The sequence below is a fragment of the Pseudonaja textilis genome, chromosome 3 (assembly GCF_049901715.1).
Source record: "Pseudonaja textilis isolate UNSWEBS1 chromosome 3, rPseTex1.2, whole genome shotgun sequence".
NCBI lineage: Eukaryota > Metazoa > Chordata > Lepidosauria > Squamata > Elapidae > Pseudonaja > Pseudonaja textilis.
In genome coordinates this window covers 181,890,541-181,906,518 of record NC_141992.1, presented here as the reverse complement: position 1 = coordinate 181,906,518, position 15,978 = coordinate 181,890,541, and the positions used below count along the sequence as shown (strand labels likewise).

Genomic DNA, 15,978 nt, shown 5'->3' with positions numbered 1-15,978 from the left:
GGAGATCGATCCTGATAGAGTTCAAGATTAACTTAGTCTTCCATCCTTCTGAAATTGGTAAAATGAGGATCTAGATTATTCGAGGCAATATGCTGATGACCCAGAGAGTGATGTAAAGCACTATGGAGTAGTATACTATATAAGTCTAAGTAGCTATTGTTACCGTAAGATCATCTTTTGAAAGATGATCTAAAATTTCAAAAGATACAAATCTACATAACGATATTGGAGTGTCATTATGAAGAATATAAATATATTGCTTCCATTTGTGTTCATTCATTTGCACTGTCAAAAGTGGTGTTACTTTGATTTATTTATTTTAATTATGTTGTCCAACTCAGAGTGGCACAGGCAGATTTTACTGGTGTTTCTTAAACCTGGCAACTTTATGATGTATGGATTTCAACTCCTAAAATTCTTCAGCCAGCCATTCATCAAACAGAATACAAGTGATCTAAATATTCATTGCTATGCTAAAAATACCCCCTCCCCCATATTTTTATTTTAGTTTAGAAAAAATAGTTATTAATTTGGTTAGGTGTATCTATATACTTTGCTCTATTTATTTTTGATTTTTGCACTAGTCACCAAGTGAAACATAAGTGAACCATAACATGAAAGATGATTAAGGAACTAGAGGCTTAAACATATGAAGAAAGGTTGCAAGAACTGAGCATGCCTAGTCAGATGAAAAGAAGGACTCAGGATGACATGATAGCAGGATTCCAAATATTTGAGGGTCTTTGGCAAAGAAGGGGAGGGCTCAACCTTTTCTCCAAAGCATATCAGGCATGGCAAGAAATAACAGCTAGAAATTTAACAAAGAGAGATTTAGCCTAGCACTAAGGAGCCATTTTCTGAACCAAGGAGAAATTTTGCTGGAAATAAAAACATTTAATCAATGGGATGGTTTTTCTCCAGAAGTTGTGAGTACTCCATCAGCGGAGGCTTTTAAGAAGAGATTGTCAGTCATTTGTCTGAAATGGTGTAGTAGGGTCTCCTCTTTGAGCAGGGGAGTTGGAGTAGAAGACCTCCAAGGTTCCTTCTAACTCTGTTATTTTGTTCTGTTATTCTGTTAAAGTCCTATTCTATTTACATGGGATTACCCATCCCACAGCAACCCTATAAGATAAATTTGGCTGAAGAACTACCTCAAAGTTTTTAAGTGAGTTTCTGTGGACTTAAATCTTGGTCTGCAATCCTAGGAAGAGAACTATTGTACCATACTGATCTCATATATAAGATAAGATTTAGGGAATGCCTCTGAAGAAAAAAAAATCAACTGAAGTTCTAGGCCTGAAAGATAAATAACAATTTTTAATTTAAAAATGTAGCTCAAAAATACAATATACTTAACTCATTAAATTGCTGTTTAGCACAGGGGAAACTTTGTCTCTCATTGCCAAATATCAACCTTTCTTTCTATTTTAATTTTGAATTATGCCTACTTAATTTCCATTATATCCAGCGTGAATAGAAGCTGTTGCAAAGAATGATCATTGCTCTGTATTAACCTATTCATCAGTCAATGCTAAAATTAAAACAAGTCAGGGGTATTGGAGAAAATGCAGAACAGATGGAAATCTAACTTTTATTACATTTAACTCATGAAGCAAATCATCTGGAATAATTTTATGAGATAGAAAGTGGTACAGTCATATATTTTTGAGAATACAAGATGGCTTTTCTTGTAGCCATTATTTCCTGTCCTCTATTTCAAATGCACTTGGGAAAGCAAAATAACATTTCACAAATATTTTCTCCCTGACAAATTCACGATAAATTGCAACATGCATACCTAGTATGCATAATTATTTGTTTGAAGCTACTGTTCATTTACTTGTACATTTTATTCATGTACAAGGAGGAAGAGTGCCGTGAATAAGAAGAATGGCCCTTGTTTATAATGTATATTCTTCACAGAACAATCTGAAAATATATGATTACTACATTCAAAGAACTTGGAAAAGCAGATTTGATGTACTGGAGATGTTCACTATGTGTGATGGAATGTGTACAGCGGTGGGCTTCCACATTTTTTCCTACCAGTTCTATGAGAGTGTGCTTTGCACACATGCTCAGCACTCAAAAACTGCCCGCTGTGTCAGCGCTAATGAGGTGATCTGTTTTTTTTACCTCAGCTGAGGCATGGCAAACCACTCTGCTGTGCAAATCAGCTATGCTAAAACACAGGGGGTTAGAGGACAGGAAAGGGCAGAGGAGGGTGGGTGGGGCCAGCCAGCCAAACCGTATTTGCCAGGTCTTCGAACTACTCAAAATTTCTGCTACTGGTACTCGAGAACCAGTCCAAATGGCTGAATACCACCTCTGAATGTGTACCTGGAAAAGCAGTAGTCTTGGCAGCACCACAGTTTCCCAGGGAGGTGACAATATATTCCAGAGAAAAGTCCAGATTAATAGACTGCACATTCCCAAAATGGATGAGGTACAGGGAAAAAGTTCAGAGTAGTTGCACCCTCGAATCTCTCAGGATCTATCTACTACAGGGGTTTCAAACTCACATCATCATGACAGTATCACATGATATGTTGGGACATTTTTCCCCTTTGCTAAACCAGGCATGGGAGTGGCCAGCATATGGCACATCCAGCCTGCGGGCCAGGAATTTGACAGTCCTGATCTAGTTGAATTAGAACATTATAGCTTTAGATTAGCAAGTAGAGAGGTAAAACAAGTAAAGGATTGGACTCAATTTTCATTTCATTATGTGTTTTTGGGCTTGATCTGATTTATGCATCCTTTTTGCTGCTGCATGTACCAAAAGGAAAGCAAAAATCTTCTCTCAACACTTCACCTTTCATGTAGGAAAAAAAATATCATTTTAGGTTAAGATAAATATTTGTTTGGGCATTATTAATGTGTTAATATTCTATCTTTTCTTCTTGCAAATTAGGATTAGGTTCAAGGTTGACTCAGCCTCTCATCCTTCTGAGGACCCAAATTGTTGGAGGCAATATGCTGACTCTGTAAACCACTTATAGAGGACTATAAAGCACTGTGAAGTGGTATATAAGTCTAAGTGCTATTAGGGAACCCTAGAATAGTGGGATATCCTACCTCTAAAATATTCTAATTCGAGGATAGGTTCTACATTCAAGGGATTTTTGTTATTGTTCAGTCACTAAGTATTGTCCGACTCTTTGCGATCCCATGGATCATAGCATGCCAGGCTCCCCCGTTCTCCATTCTCCCGGAGTTTGCCCAAATTCATGTTCATTGTGTTGATGATGCTATCTGATCATCTCATTCTCTTCCATCCCCTTTTCCTTTAGCCATCAATCTTTCCCAACCCCCAGGGTCTTTTCCAAGGAGTCCTCTCTTTTCATTAGGTGGCCAAAGTATTTAAGCTTCAGCTTCAGTACCTTTTTATTAATGCAAAATAAAGAAATGGGATTCAGTGGTGAAGTCAATGGAGCGTTTTACCTTTGAGTTTTTATTTTTTTTAAATAAAAAAACTTTAAATTATTTTTTCATGAATTAGAAATTTAGAATACCCAGTCCCAAAAAGATAAATTTAAAAAACTGTAGCTGCCATCTTAAAGGTTTTCTGCATGAAAGAAGATAATTCTATGCCAGGTGCACTCAAAGTAGTTGAGACCAAAACCTATAGCACAATTATCTTATATAAGTTTCAAACATGTAGTACGATGAGAATATAGCTGTTAGATCTTATTCAACTAGGATTTGTAAGGGATATATATTTAGGGGAATCTTATGTTAAGATTCCCCTAAATTCCATCCTTCAGGCTGAGTCTGGAATGATACTAAATAAATCTCGAGTGCAAATTATATGTTAGTTATTGGCTAAAATTAATTTTTAACGCTAGTTGTTTGGCTGCTCTGACTCTTTCAGATAAATTCCAGCTTTTGGGTGGAAATCACTTAATTGTGCCCTAAGGTATTGTGGAGTTTCATCTTATGCATTGATCTTAATGGGTTTTGAAGAGGGCATGCCATTCCTTAAGCAACATGACAGAGAAAATAACCTCAAAATTATTTCAGCCAGAGTCCAGCTTACTTTATCTGAGTGAAAAATAATAAATTAAAGTAATAATCAGGATTTGTTTGTTTGCTTGCTTTCAGGTTAACAGGATTTCATCTTCCTCCACCTGTGACCTCCACAAAATCTGTATTTTCATTACGATTAACCAGTGACTTTGCAGTGAGTGCTCATGGATTTAAAGTATATTATGAAGGTAAAGTAATATATTATGAATATGTATGTTAGAACTGCAATAGCTTATGTCAACATTCAATTTTGGAAAACAAGTCATTTATGAACCATAAGGGTGGACAAAGGAGGGCAAATTATAATAAAAGAAAACAAAGGCAACAATTTATATTACAATCATACAATTGATGCTGCACAGTCTGATATCCTACAATAAGAGCATATTAATTCTATGTATTACTACTTACATGTGCTTACGTGATAACCAGCTGTTTTCTTTTTTCTTTTTAATTATCCCACATTAGTCTAGCCCTTGGTGCTTATGTTTCTTCATCTTCCTTATATGAGAATCACAGAGATCATACTGTGAATGGGATAATCATGTTCTACTGTTTGATCAAACTGATTTATAGCAATTAGAGGCAACCGAGAGTGAAAATCAATGAAACTAATCCAAGGAATGCAACATGGTTGTAAAAAGTACTAAAGAAAGACCATTGTTTCTAACAGGTTGATATACATATAGTGTATAATTAAAAATATTCAAATGATGTTGATACTCTGGAAAGAGTACAGAGAAGAGCAGCAAAGTTTATTAGAGGGTGGAGGCTAAAGCATATGAAGAACAGTTGGGTATGTCTAGTCTAGTGAAAAGAAAGCCTATGAGTGACATAATAACAGTGTTCCAGTATTTGAGAGGCTGCCACAAAGAAGAGGGGCTCAACGTATTTTCCAAAGTACCAGAAGGCTAGATAAGAAGCAACGGATGGAAACTAACTAAGGAAAGAACCAACCTAGAACTAAGGAGAAATTTCCTGACAATGAGAACAATCAGCCAGTGAACAGCTTGCCTTCAAAAGATGTGGGTTTGCCATCACTGGAGGCTTTTAAGAAGAGACTAGACAGCCATTTGTCTGAAATGGTAGGGTCTCTGGCTTGTGGATGGAGTAGGACTAGAAGATCTTCAAGGTCCCTTTAAACTCTAATGATGTTCTATGTTCTACTTTCTTCATAGTAACCTGAGACTCTCAGATGATACTATAATGCTGCTTAGGCTATTTTAGGATGGAATGATTTCCCACCCCTCTCTTTAATGAATGAGCATTTCAGCTCAGGTCAGTCACTGTTTGCTTCACTTGGAGCCAATAATAAAAAGGACAAAATGTTAGAATATCTGATGTGATATCAGTCTGGATGGTTGAAATTGTGGTGGGCTAGGGAACCTCCTTGTTCCTTGAAATGTGTTTTTCCCTCATTTATTTCCTTGCAAGTTCTATATTGCCACTCTTTTCAATGGAAAATGCTGTTTTATTACCTTTGGTTTCCTTCCATCTCTCTGATTATCTTTGAGTTCAGTATTGTACTTGACCCTATTTGAGTGTTATGGCATGAGCCTTTGTGAATTTTTTCATCACTGGTGTTTCAGGATTCACTAATATTTGATTAAATTACAGAGAGATATTTAAGAGATAATTATACTCTAGAGCAATCAATGTAAATTGGGCCATTTTCCATGCCAGCTTCCAGTTTTGGCATCCTTTTATTGTGACAGCACATAGAGTTCTATCAGGGTGGCAACAAGAAGCTAGAATGATTTTCTTTTCCAATCCAAGCATTACCAAGAAAGGAAATTGATTTATAATTAAAATAAGCTGAAGAATATTCAATTGAAGGGAAAATATTGCAACTCAGAATTGAAATGAGGGATCTCTGAACTAAGTAACATAATCAGTACTAGTGCTTGTGATCAGCGCTAGTGTTAATGATGTTACCCTAGTTTGGATAATGAAATGTCTGCAAAAAAGCAACCAACCTCAAAGACTACCAATAACATTCTATTTCTCGCTTTCTGTTGCCTTGGTTCTGAGAAGGGCTCCATTTCTCCTTATTTATCTCCTGCAAAACAATTCCTTCATGATATAACCAGATAAGTATTAGAACCAAGATGGCAGCCATGTTGCTTGGATAAGAGAAATTAAATTTATTTTTCCAGCTAGCAATGCACAGTGACTGTAAAATGAAAATGGGATAAATTCCATATTGAGCCCCTGGAAAAAATGTGATGAAATTAAGAATAAATAATGTTCTTCACTTATAAAATGGAGCCTTTCTGGATTATAGAAGGATTAGAAATTGAGTACGTGAGGGGTTTCAAATATTTAGGTGCTGTCTTCTAAGATTCAGGGTCAGAGAAAGCAACATCAATATGGTAGCACAAGCTCAAAAATAGGTTTTTCAGACATCTTAGGATTCTCCCATTCAAAAAGAGAATCAATCCCTACAGCTTTCAAATTATTCTCAGCCAAAACCTCTGGCTCAGCTGCTCCCAGCTAGGCCCATATCCAAATTATGCACAGATGGAAATTGTATAAACCAAGTTCATTAGAGCACTGTTCTAAGCTCCAAATGTACATCTAATACAATTCTGAGTTTGAAGCTGGTCAAATGAGAATTGAGGTCGGAGCATGGTTATTAATCTTTAATTACTTTTTAAATGCCATTATTTTCCAGCTGGGCTAATTCCATCCATTTTTTTCCAAATGAATTTGAATCCTCTTGAGACTCAAGCAATAGATAAAGATCTTCTATCTTGTGGCCTCTTCCTTGACTCTCTCTATCTTCTTCATTTCATTGAGTTATTAAATTTATTAAAGAAAGGCACTTAGTCATTGAAGCCCAGAATGAAAGAGTAATCCAAAATGTATTATGTCACATCTGGACTACTTCACTCTACATGGGGCTATTCCTGAAGAACATTTGGAAGCTTCAACTGGTGTGGAATGTGGCAGCTTGGGCAGTTCTTCGAGTTCTTAAGATGGTCAGTACCATACCACTGGTCCATATGCTACACTGGGTGCCAGTCTGCTTCTGGATGCAATTCAAGCTATAGGTTATTATCTTTAAAGCTGTGCAAGGCATGGTTCCATGTTAATTGAGGAACAATCTCATCCCACTGGGACTGGCCTGCCCCATCCACATTGGCACAGGAGGCAGGCTCTGGGCCCTGTTGATTAAGGAAATCTGGCTGGTGGGGTCCAGGAGAAAGCTGTAGCTCCTGCCCTTTGGAACAGCTTATTCCCTGAAATGAGATTGGCATCCACCTTCGGACCTTCTGCAGAAGCCTGAAGACTTGGTCTGGCAGATGGCTTGGGACCCAATAGGGGAGCATCACACTGCAAGTGGTTGATAAATTAAGAGGCAATCCCATTTCTCTCCCACACATCCTGTTCCCTCCCCATCTTTTAACTATATTTTTTATTTTGATGGGGAATTTTTATTTTTATTGTTTTAGAGATATTTATTTGTTAGGATTTTAATGTTTTAATGTTGTAAGCCACCTGGAATCATTTCGTTATGAGATGGACTGCAAATAAATTCAATACACAGACAGACAGATAGAAGATCCTAGTCATGGAGTTCAAAACTTTAGAGACTGGTCTCCTAAAAGCAGTGGCAACACTGTAGGTTCTACTTGAAAACCATTAAATACTAGATATTTCTAAATTCAGGGGGAAAAAACCCTCTGATCTGTGTAATTTCCTAGGGTCCCTAAGGTCCAGATGTTTTGGAAAAGGTTAACTCACTAAATTTAACATGCCAGGCAAGCAGGCAATTCAGTTTCTTAACCACAGTAAGATTTTAACAAGAATGCCCCTTGATTTGCAGTGAAACCAAGCATTCAGAACTGGCTAAGTCTGTAATACAAGATGAATATGAACTTTAGAATCATTACTACACAGGGCAAAATTGTCTGATAGTGCTCTTAAGGTTCCAATATTCACTTCATTAATCTTCACAGAATGGGATATTAATTAGAAAGATAATTAGGATTCCCAGCTAATAGCTGAGAATTGCAGCAATAATTTTTGCAGTGCATTGTTCTACGTTGCTCAGTGATAGTCCAAAACAAAATTGGTCTGTTTTGATTATTGTTGTTTTAACATAGAAATGTGATGACCCACCTAAGGTAGCTTCAATGGGGGATGTGCAGCAGTGAAATTTAGAATCCTGTGCCATCCTCCATGACAAAAGTTGTAAAAACCCATGTACAAAATCAACTTTCCAATATTTTGAAAGCCGAATAATAGTTTTAAAAAATTAAAACAGTTTGAAACAATTTTCAAGTTCCTCAAAATAAAATAAAAAATGTGTGTGTAAATAAAACCAATTTGGTGTAGTGGTAAAGCACTATGGTAAATACTAGGGGTGGGATTCAAATTTTTTAACAACTGGTTCTGTGGGCGTGGCTTAGGTGGCGGGCATGGCTTGGTGGTCATGTGACTGGGTGGACATGGCTTGGTGGTCATGTTATTGGCTGGGCATGGCCAACTCAATATCACTCACATCGAGGCACGCATCTCCTCACCTTGCCTCTCATGACTGTGGGGATGTTGCAACAGTCATAAGTGTGAAAAATGATCACTTTTTTCAGTGCCGTTGCAACTTTAAATGGTCACTCCACACAAGCAAAGTACCAGCAAAGGAGGGGAAAAAAACTCCAGAGACGTTCCTGAGACAGGAAGTCTAGTCCTTCCAAGAATGTAATAAGGGTTAAGGGAGAGGCAGTTTCTGTAAGCAACATCAGAATGTTTCCTTCCTGCCTTCCTTACAGGGTTAGTCCAGTAATTCCTTCTAACAACCAGTTCTCCAAACTGCTTAGAATGTTAACAACCGGTTCTAGTGAAAAGGTGTGAACTGGTAGAATCCCATCCCTGGTAAACACCCAGAGTAGGTGAAATGCAGTCCTGCCTTAGGCACAAAGCCAGCTGAATGACTTTGGACCAGTCACTCTCCCTCAGCCCTAGGAAGTAGGCAGTGGCAAGCCACTTCTGAATTGTTGCCAAGGAAATGGCAGGGACTAGTCCAGGCAGTCACCAGGAGTCTAAATCGACTTGAAGTTGTCCACAGCCATATACAATTTAGTAAACCATAACTCAAAACAGTCTTATCAAATAGTCTTAACCAGGGATTGTGCTGTTTTGGACTTGTTTGGGTGAACCCCTAGCTCCAAAGATCAGCTGGGAGCGAATCATATCACTCCAATGATTATGTGGGCCTGCCCACCCATCCCTGCATTGTACTGACTTTTATTGTCCCAGCTGATCAGCACAGAAGAGTGGATTGCCACTCCTCAGCTGTGTTACTCCCCCCGAAGTAACATAGCAGATAAGGATTTTTGCATTGCTATTCACACGCATGCAGCAGAACTAGAATGGTCCATTTCTAAAAATAGGGGTGTTCTAAACATTTTGGAAAACTGTTATGGTCACAATGGTCTGTGGTTATGTGTTAAAATGTGTCAGTTTCCATCTCACGCTTGTGCTTCACAACAATTCAGCTACCCATGAAATCTAGGGGCTGGATGGAAGGAGAGGATGCTCACTGTAATTCTCTGAGATGGGCTTCAAAGTCAACTGGCTGGGAACAGAATGTGGTTGCATACCAAACCTATGCCTGAAATGACTTCTAAAAACGTCATGTTTGAACTTGATTGGACATGGGGTTGGTGATGGCAATGATCGGGGGCAACTAAGGGAGGAAAACGTTAGATTTGGAGATTTTGGCATGTGATCTTCAGTTCTGGCTATGCACTATTGTAATTCACTTGACTTCTAGTAAACTATACCTTTCTCAACAAATGTAATTAAGGATCATTCTTGCTTAGAGGTTCAAGCTGAGGCAGACAAAATGAGTTTTCTGGTTGGCACAAAGCACCATGTTAGGAGAAACCAAACCTAGTATCCTAAGATTAACTCTATTTCCCAATTTCCTTCACAGAATTTAAAGGTACTGTGGCTGCTCATTATGATACCAGAAACTACAATAAGAGCATGACATCATGCTAGCAATTTGTGTATTATATATAATAGTTAATTGGCCAGTCAACTAAATATTTAAACATTTTTATCCAGCAATCAAGTCCTTCTCAAGAACCTGAAATATGAAAATGTTTGATTACGTTCAGGGTATTTTTTCAGGATATAAACTGTTTGAAGTAAAGTTGCCTTTTGCAATTGACTGATAGTGATTTTTATCAACATAGAGTAATGCATATGTTTTGGAATTGCACTCAAGGCATCTGTTACTATTGCTACTATCTTTACTTTCTTTTGCATAGTTGTTGCTACTTTAAAAAATAGTGCAAATAAAGGTTTGATAATATACGGTGTTATCTTCCATATACACCTGAGTTGTATTAGTGCTATTCTGTTTTTTTTTTTTAAAGAAATCACCAGTATCATAGGCATTCAGTTACACAGCCTTTCTCTCAAGGCCAATTCTCAGATATGTGTATTAACAGGAAGTACTTATTTGAAAGTTTTTGTCATGGCATTTATTAACAAAGCTAAGGTTAGAAAAGCAAATGCTGCAAAAAAAAATTGATTTCTTTAATCCCAGTCACAAACTGCAGTCATTCTGGAAACAAGGACTCAGAGTAAGTAAGAAAGGCACTTACTCACAGTGTCTGTTCTGTGCTGTGATGTTGAACAATATTGAAGTACAGTTGGATATTTTATGACATATAGCCTTCTTGAAACAAAGGCCAAAAATAATCATAAATTGGAAGTCCTTCTAAAAAGCACCATACATGCTACCTGAAAGAATGACAAGAAGAGATAATATGATTCAAACTAAATGACTCACCTACTTGACAACTTCTTGTAAAGTGATTATGTCTGACAACAGGTGATTACCATAAGGTACACACTGCTGAAACATGGCAACTAATCCACCTATACTTAGAATTTTAATCAATTATACTTTATTTTTTACAGGCCTGTTCCAATATGATTAGTTCTGGAGTGGTTTCCCTTAGGTCTATCTTTTCCAGCTCAAGACCAATTACATGTGATTTAGCTTAGTCTGCTGTGCCTATGCAGTAGAGATACCACTGTTCAGAAGGAAAGTAAAATAATAGCTTCCAGGACATCACAGGATCCTTTCTGAAACTTCTCTGATTTGTGTAGGACAATATGTTCATTTGTTCTTACTGAACTTTTAAGAATTGTAATTAGTTAGGTAACCAGCACTGAAGAGATTTCCATTTCATTAGTATTGAAAAGGAGGGAGGGAAAAAATTGAGCCAAGGAACAATTATAAATTAGGTACTTGAATTTCACCCCATGTTTTAAATCTGTTTACAAAACTCATATTTAATTACAAAGGAGTCCAGTAATACCAACTGTTTACTGTTTTGCAACAGAGATCTTTAATTCCCCTCTCCATTTTTGAGGTGATCAAGATTTTGACTTCCCTTGGAGATGTCTTTATCAACCCTAAATCCACTTTATGGATAATAGATTAATCGGAGCACAATGGCTTACATAGTTAGGACACTGGGCTGGAAGGTCACAAGCCTATGTTTAAGGCCCAAATGCTGCTATAAGGTGGGCTGAGGTCCTGTGCTTCACGCCATCTCCTGCTGGGTATAAAGACTTCAACTAATGAACTCAAGCAAATCAGAACCTTGAGTCTCTGCTCCTTCTCAAAGGTCTTCGTTAATGAGCACATCATATGGCATAGCTTCAGTAGAAAGCCAAATTTAAATCTTTCTCGTGGTTTCAGTAGAATTAAACTAGGAATAACCCTGACTCCAAGGGTCACCGGTCATGTTTACCAATTAAGTTAATTGGCAGGCTCTTCAAGTACTTCTTCCCCAGCCTTATCTGTTGCCAATGAAGATGACCTCACTTCTCACAAGAAAACTCTTTGTGGTAATGCATTCCAACTCCATTTCCTCCTATATGGCAACTGAGGAACATAGGCTGAGGCTGCAGCCAGGTTCAGTTTGAAGTTGACACTGGAGATACGAAATGAATCCCCAACTGGGCACCCTCCAGGCCGCAGTGATGTCACTGGCTATTGTTTTCGACCCAGACCACCTTGGTGCTTCCATATGTGCAATAAGGTGATAGGTCTACCTAAGCAGCATCCAACGAAACCTCTAGCCACTTTCAGATTGCTGGACTCTAGAGATAAAATAGGCCATAAATTTCATTCCTTGCTTTTAACTTTCTCAAAAATAAAATTATTTACTAGAAATAATAATTCTACTTAATTTAACAAGAGCAAGTTTGATATAGAGATTAAAAGTTCCAAGTCAGAAATGAGATACTGTAAGTTCTAGTCCTTTAGGCTGAAAGGAATAGGTAGCCTGGGGTATGACACTGTCTCTCAATCTTAGGAACCATTTCTGAATTTTTTCCAACAAAACTGCAGAGACTGGTCCAGGCAATTGCCAAGAATAAACACTAACTTGAACCTAAAAAAAAAAGTAAAATAAAATAAAAAATAAAAAAGTAAATGAACTTAATTAATAAGTTAAATAAATAATTCAATTCAATTTAAACTAATTTGATTTCACTTAAGAGCAAATTAATTTAATACATCACATTTTTAAAAAGTATAATATGACAGGTTTGCACATTATGCAAAGGAAAAATGATAAGAGGGAAAAAATCCACACATTTTAAAGAAAAAAGAAAATTCAATTACATAATATATAGTATTCTTTCTCTGATCTTCAAAGGCCTTGAAATGGATCTGCAGTATTTTTCCTACCTTAAACTGTCAGAATTCTAGATGACCACAACAATTAATAGTTGCTCACAAGATGAACTCTTACACTTTATTTTAAAATGTTTTGAATCAGACCAAATATTAACAAATGAATTTCTGTCTTCCAGCTTAGGCTGATACATTTAAACATGTTATTTTTCCCTAATCTTCATTTTTTCCAGCTTTAACTCCTGATAGCAATGCAACAGTAAGAGTCTCATCCATGAAGGGTAAATATCACATTTAATGTCTGATTGAATTCATTCATAGATCACAGATATGAAATCTTAAAGAGAGAAGTAAGAACTATCATCAAAGTCTCAGTGATTAAACTCAGTTTATTGAGGTTTCTTATATCCATTGAGTTAAAAGCTGATAGAAAATAAGAAGGCATGATCCTGTACAAGTTCATCTTAGCAACATGCCAGAAAATTCTATAAAAAATATTTACTAAATATGAGCTATACACAATGATTTGGAAATCTGCATTGCCATTTATACAGGAGCATTAAGAAAAATCTATAACTGATGTAATGGAGTACTGAAACATACAGAGATAATGTATTCATATAATTAAAATGTGCCAGCGTATGTTCGCCAGCTGTAATTTTAGTAGCTTGCAGTTAGAAAATATCAGAACAAATGAAATCTGTGAACTATGTTTAAACTACCAGTTAAAATTCAGAATGAAAACAGATGGTGTGTCTTGAAACTGAAAGCTAGTTGTGTTTTATCTGGACTGCACAAACGTTTTAATTTTATTGATTTTTTTTCCACCAAACAAAGTTTGATACAACAAAAATATTATTTGTATACAGCTTTTCCAACTGGCACACAAACTACCTTCTAAGATCAGTTTACTAGTTATTCCAAAGGTGCTTTTTCAAGAGGCAACTGGACTTTCTGTTTTTTCGTTGAAGACGTTTGCTTCTCATCCAAGAAGCTTCTTCAGCTCTGAAGCAAAATGTCTTCAAAGAAAAAACAGAAAGTCCAGTTGCCTCTCAAAAAAGCACCCTTGGGACAACCATGACCTGGATGACCGAGAATCTCCATAGGCAGTTAATTAGCTATCAGTACTTATCAATAGGGTTATTAGTATCAATATGAAAAAGCTAAAACATTACAAATTAAACTTTCCCTAAATATGCTACTTCAATAAATACATAAAATCAGTGATGATTAGATAAAACTTGACACACACACATACACACACATTCAACTTAATACAATTCATCAGATAAACATGTTATATTAGAGTAAAAATATTTATTCAGGATTTTGATTGTCATCTAAACTGATTCAACAAGTACAAACAAATAATGGTCTGTACAAAAAAAATTGTTATACAAATAATGTAAAAGAAGGACTAGGGGAGACATGATAGCAGTATTCCAATATCTCAGGGGTTGCCACACAGAAGAAGGGGAACAACCCTTTCTTCAAAGCACCTGAGGGCAGGACAAGAAGCAATGGATGGAATCTAATCAAGGAGAGAAGCTACCTAGAACTAATTTCCTGACAGTCAGAACAATTAATCAGTGGGACAACTTGCCTCCAGAAGTTGTGGATGCTCCATCACTGGAGGTTTTGAAGAAGAGATTGGACAACCATTTGTCTGAAATATTATAGGGTTTCCTGCCTTAGCAGGGGGTTGGACTAGAAGACCTCCAAGATTTCTTCCAACTATGTTATTCTATTCTGTATGGTTTGAGATAGAATATAGTAAGTTTATTTGCTGCAGGTTTCTGTTAGTGCACTTGATCCATTTTTATATGGTCTTTTTCAATTGAATTTTTTAAAGGGAAATGAAACCTATGAATATAGTTATTTCATTCCTGAGACACTAAAACTGCAAGGTCAAAATCTCTTTCCTAGCCTTCAGAAAAGAAGATATCACATCAATCTCATTGCTATTGTGCAATTAGTCTTGTAATCACAGTTGAAGATATAGTGGGGAGTCTGTTGCTTGGTAATGAATAAGTGTTGAAATTAAAATATTTCTTCAGCATTTCCTGAAAATAAGTCTTTGGCTTTGGGAATGTGTGGAAGATGCAGAAGAGTTGAAACTAAATTAAAAAAAAGGATCATCTTCAGTAAGGGTAGATTATTAATAGGTTTTAAAAGCATCAATGGCACTTTATGAAGCAGACTTACAGCAAAGTTACCATTCATAGCATCGTATCTGATTGGCACTAGCTGAAGGGAATATTATTAATCTGTGCATTTGGCTTCTTTCCACTAGAATTTAAGGTATTTTGTATTAAATATTTCAGCCAAACATTAACCTAGCTAAGCCGCTTATCTGAGATTCTCATGTAGCGGCTGAAATTGCCCGAGTATTATTGATCTTATTTCCAATATTTTCTTCTCTTTCTCACCCAAACAAAAATTAAAGGATGTTTTCTATCGTTTTAAATTTGATATCTGTAAGTTAAATTTAACTCAGTAATAGCAAATGGGCTAAGGAATGGCCCACAGAATTAGGTATGGTAAACTTTAATATCAGTATTTTTCCCACTGCACGCAAGACATTTACCACTGCATAATAAAATTTATGAAATTGAAAATTCTATTGTAGTACTACTATCAAGGTGCTAACTAGAGAACACCAAGGGACAGTTCATTTGCTCATTAACAATGGTTCTATGCAACTATAACTGAGAGCCAGTTTAGTATAGTAGTGGTATAGTAATAGAAATCAGAAGACTGTGACCCAAAGGCAACAGTATTTTCTTGGAAATGTTTTGTTCCTCATCCAAGAAATTTCTTCAGTTCTAACTGAGTGAGGATAAGAAGCAAAATATTTTCAAAGAAAAAAACCAATTGCCTTTTGGAAAAGCAGCTTTGGAATAACCATGACCTGGATAATTGAGAAGATAGGTAGGTAGGTAGGTAGGTAGGTAGGTAGGTAGGTAGATAGATACATATGGCATTCAGCTTTGTTCAGGTATTTTCCCACGTCATTATAGTTGTGCTTTTAAAGTTGTAGCAACGTTTCGGCAGAATCTCATCTGCCCTCATCAGGCTTCTGTATTGTGTTCGTCTGGGAGTCAGACTTTTGTCTGACTTTTGTCTGACTCCCAGACGAACACAATAGAGAAGCCTGATGATGGCAGATGAGATTCTGCCGAAACATTGCTACAACTTTAAAAGCACAACTATAATGACGTGGGAAAATACCTGAACAAAGCTGAATACCATACACGTAAGTACCCGTGAAAACTTAA

General features: G+C 36.6%; 1 protein-coding gene across 1 annotated transcript in view; it reads left to right on the top strand.

The window, feature by feature from the left end:
- Positions 1–15,978, top strand: part of CSMD3 (CUB and Sushi multiple domains 3) — a 646,074-nt gene that overhangs the window by 149,034 nt on the left and 481,062 nt on the right. The window contains exon 3 of the mRNA XM_087931634.1: positions 4,105–4,217. Coding sequence (XP_087787760.1) covers positions 4,105–4,217 — 113 coding nt within the window. The remainder of the gene's footprint in view (positions 1–4,104; positions 4,218–15,978) is intronic.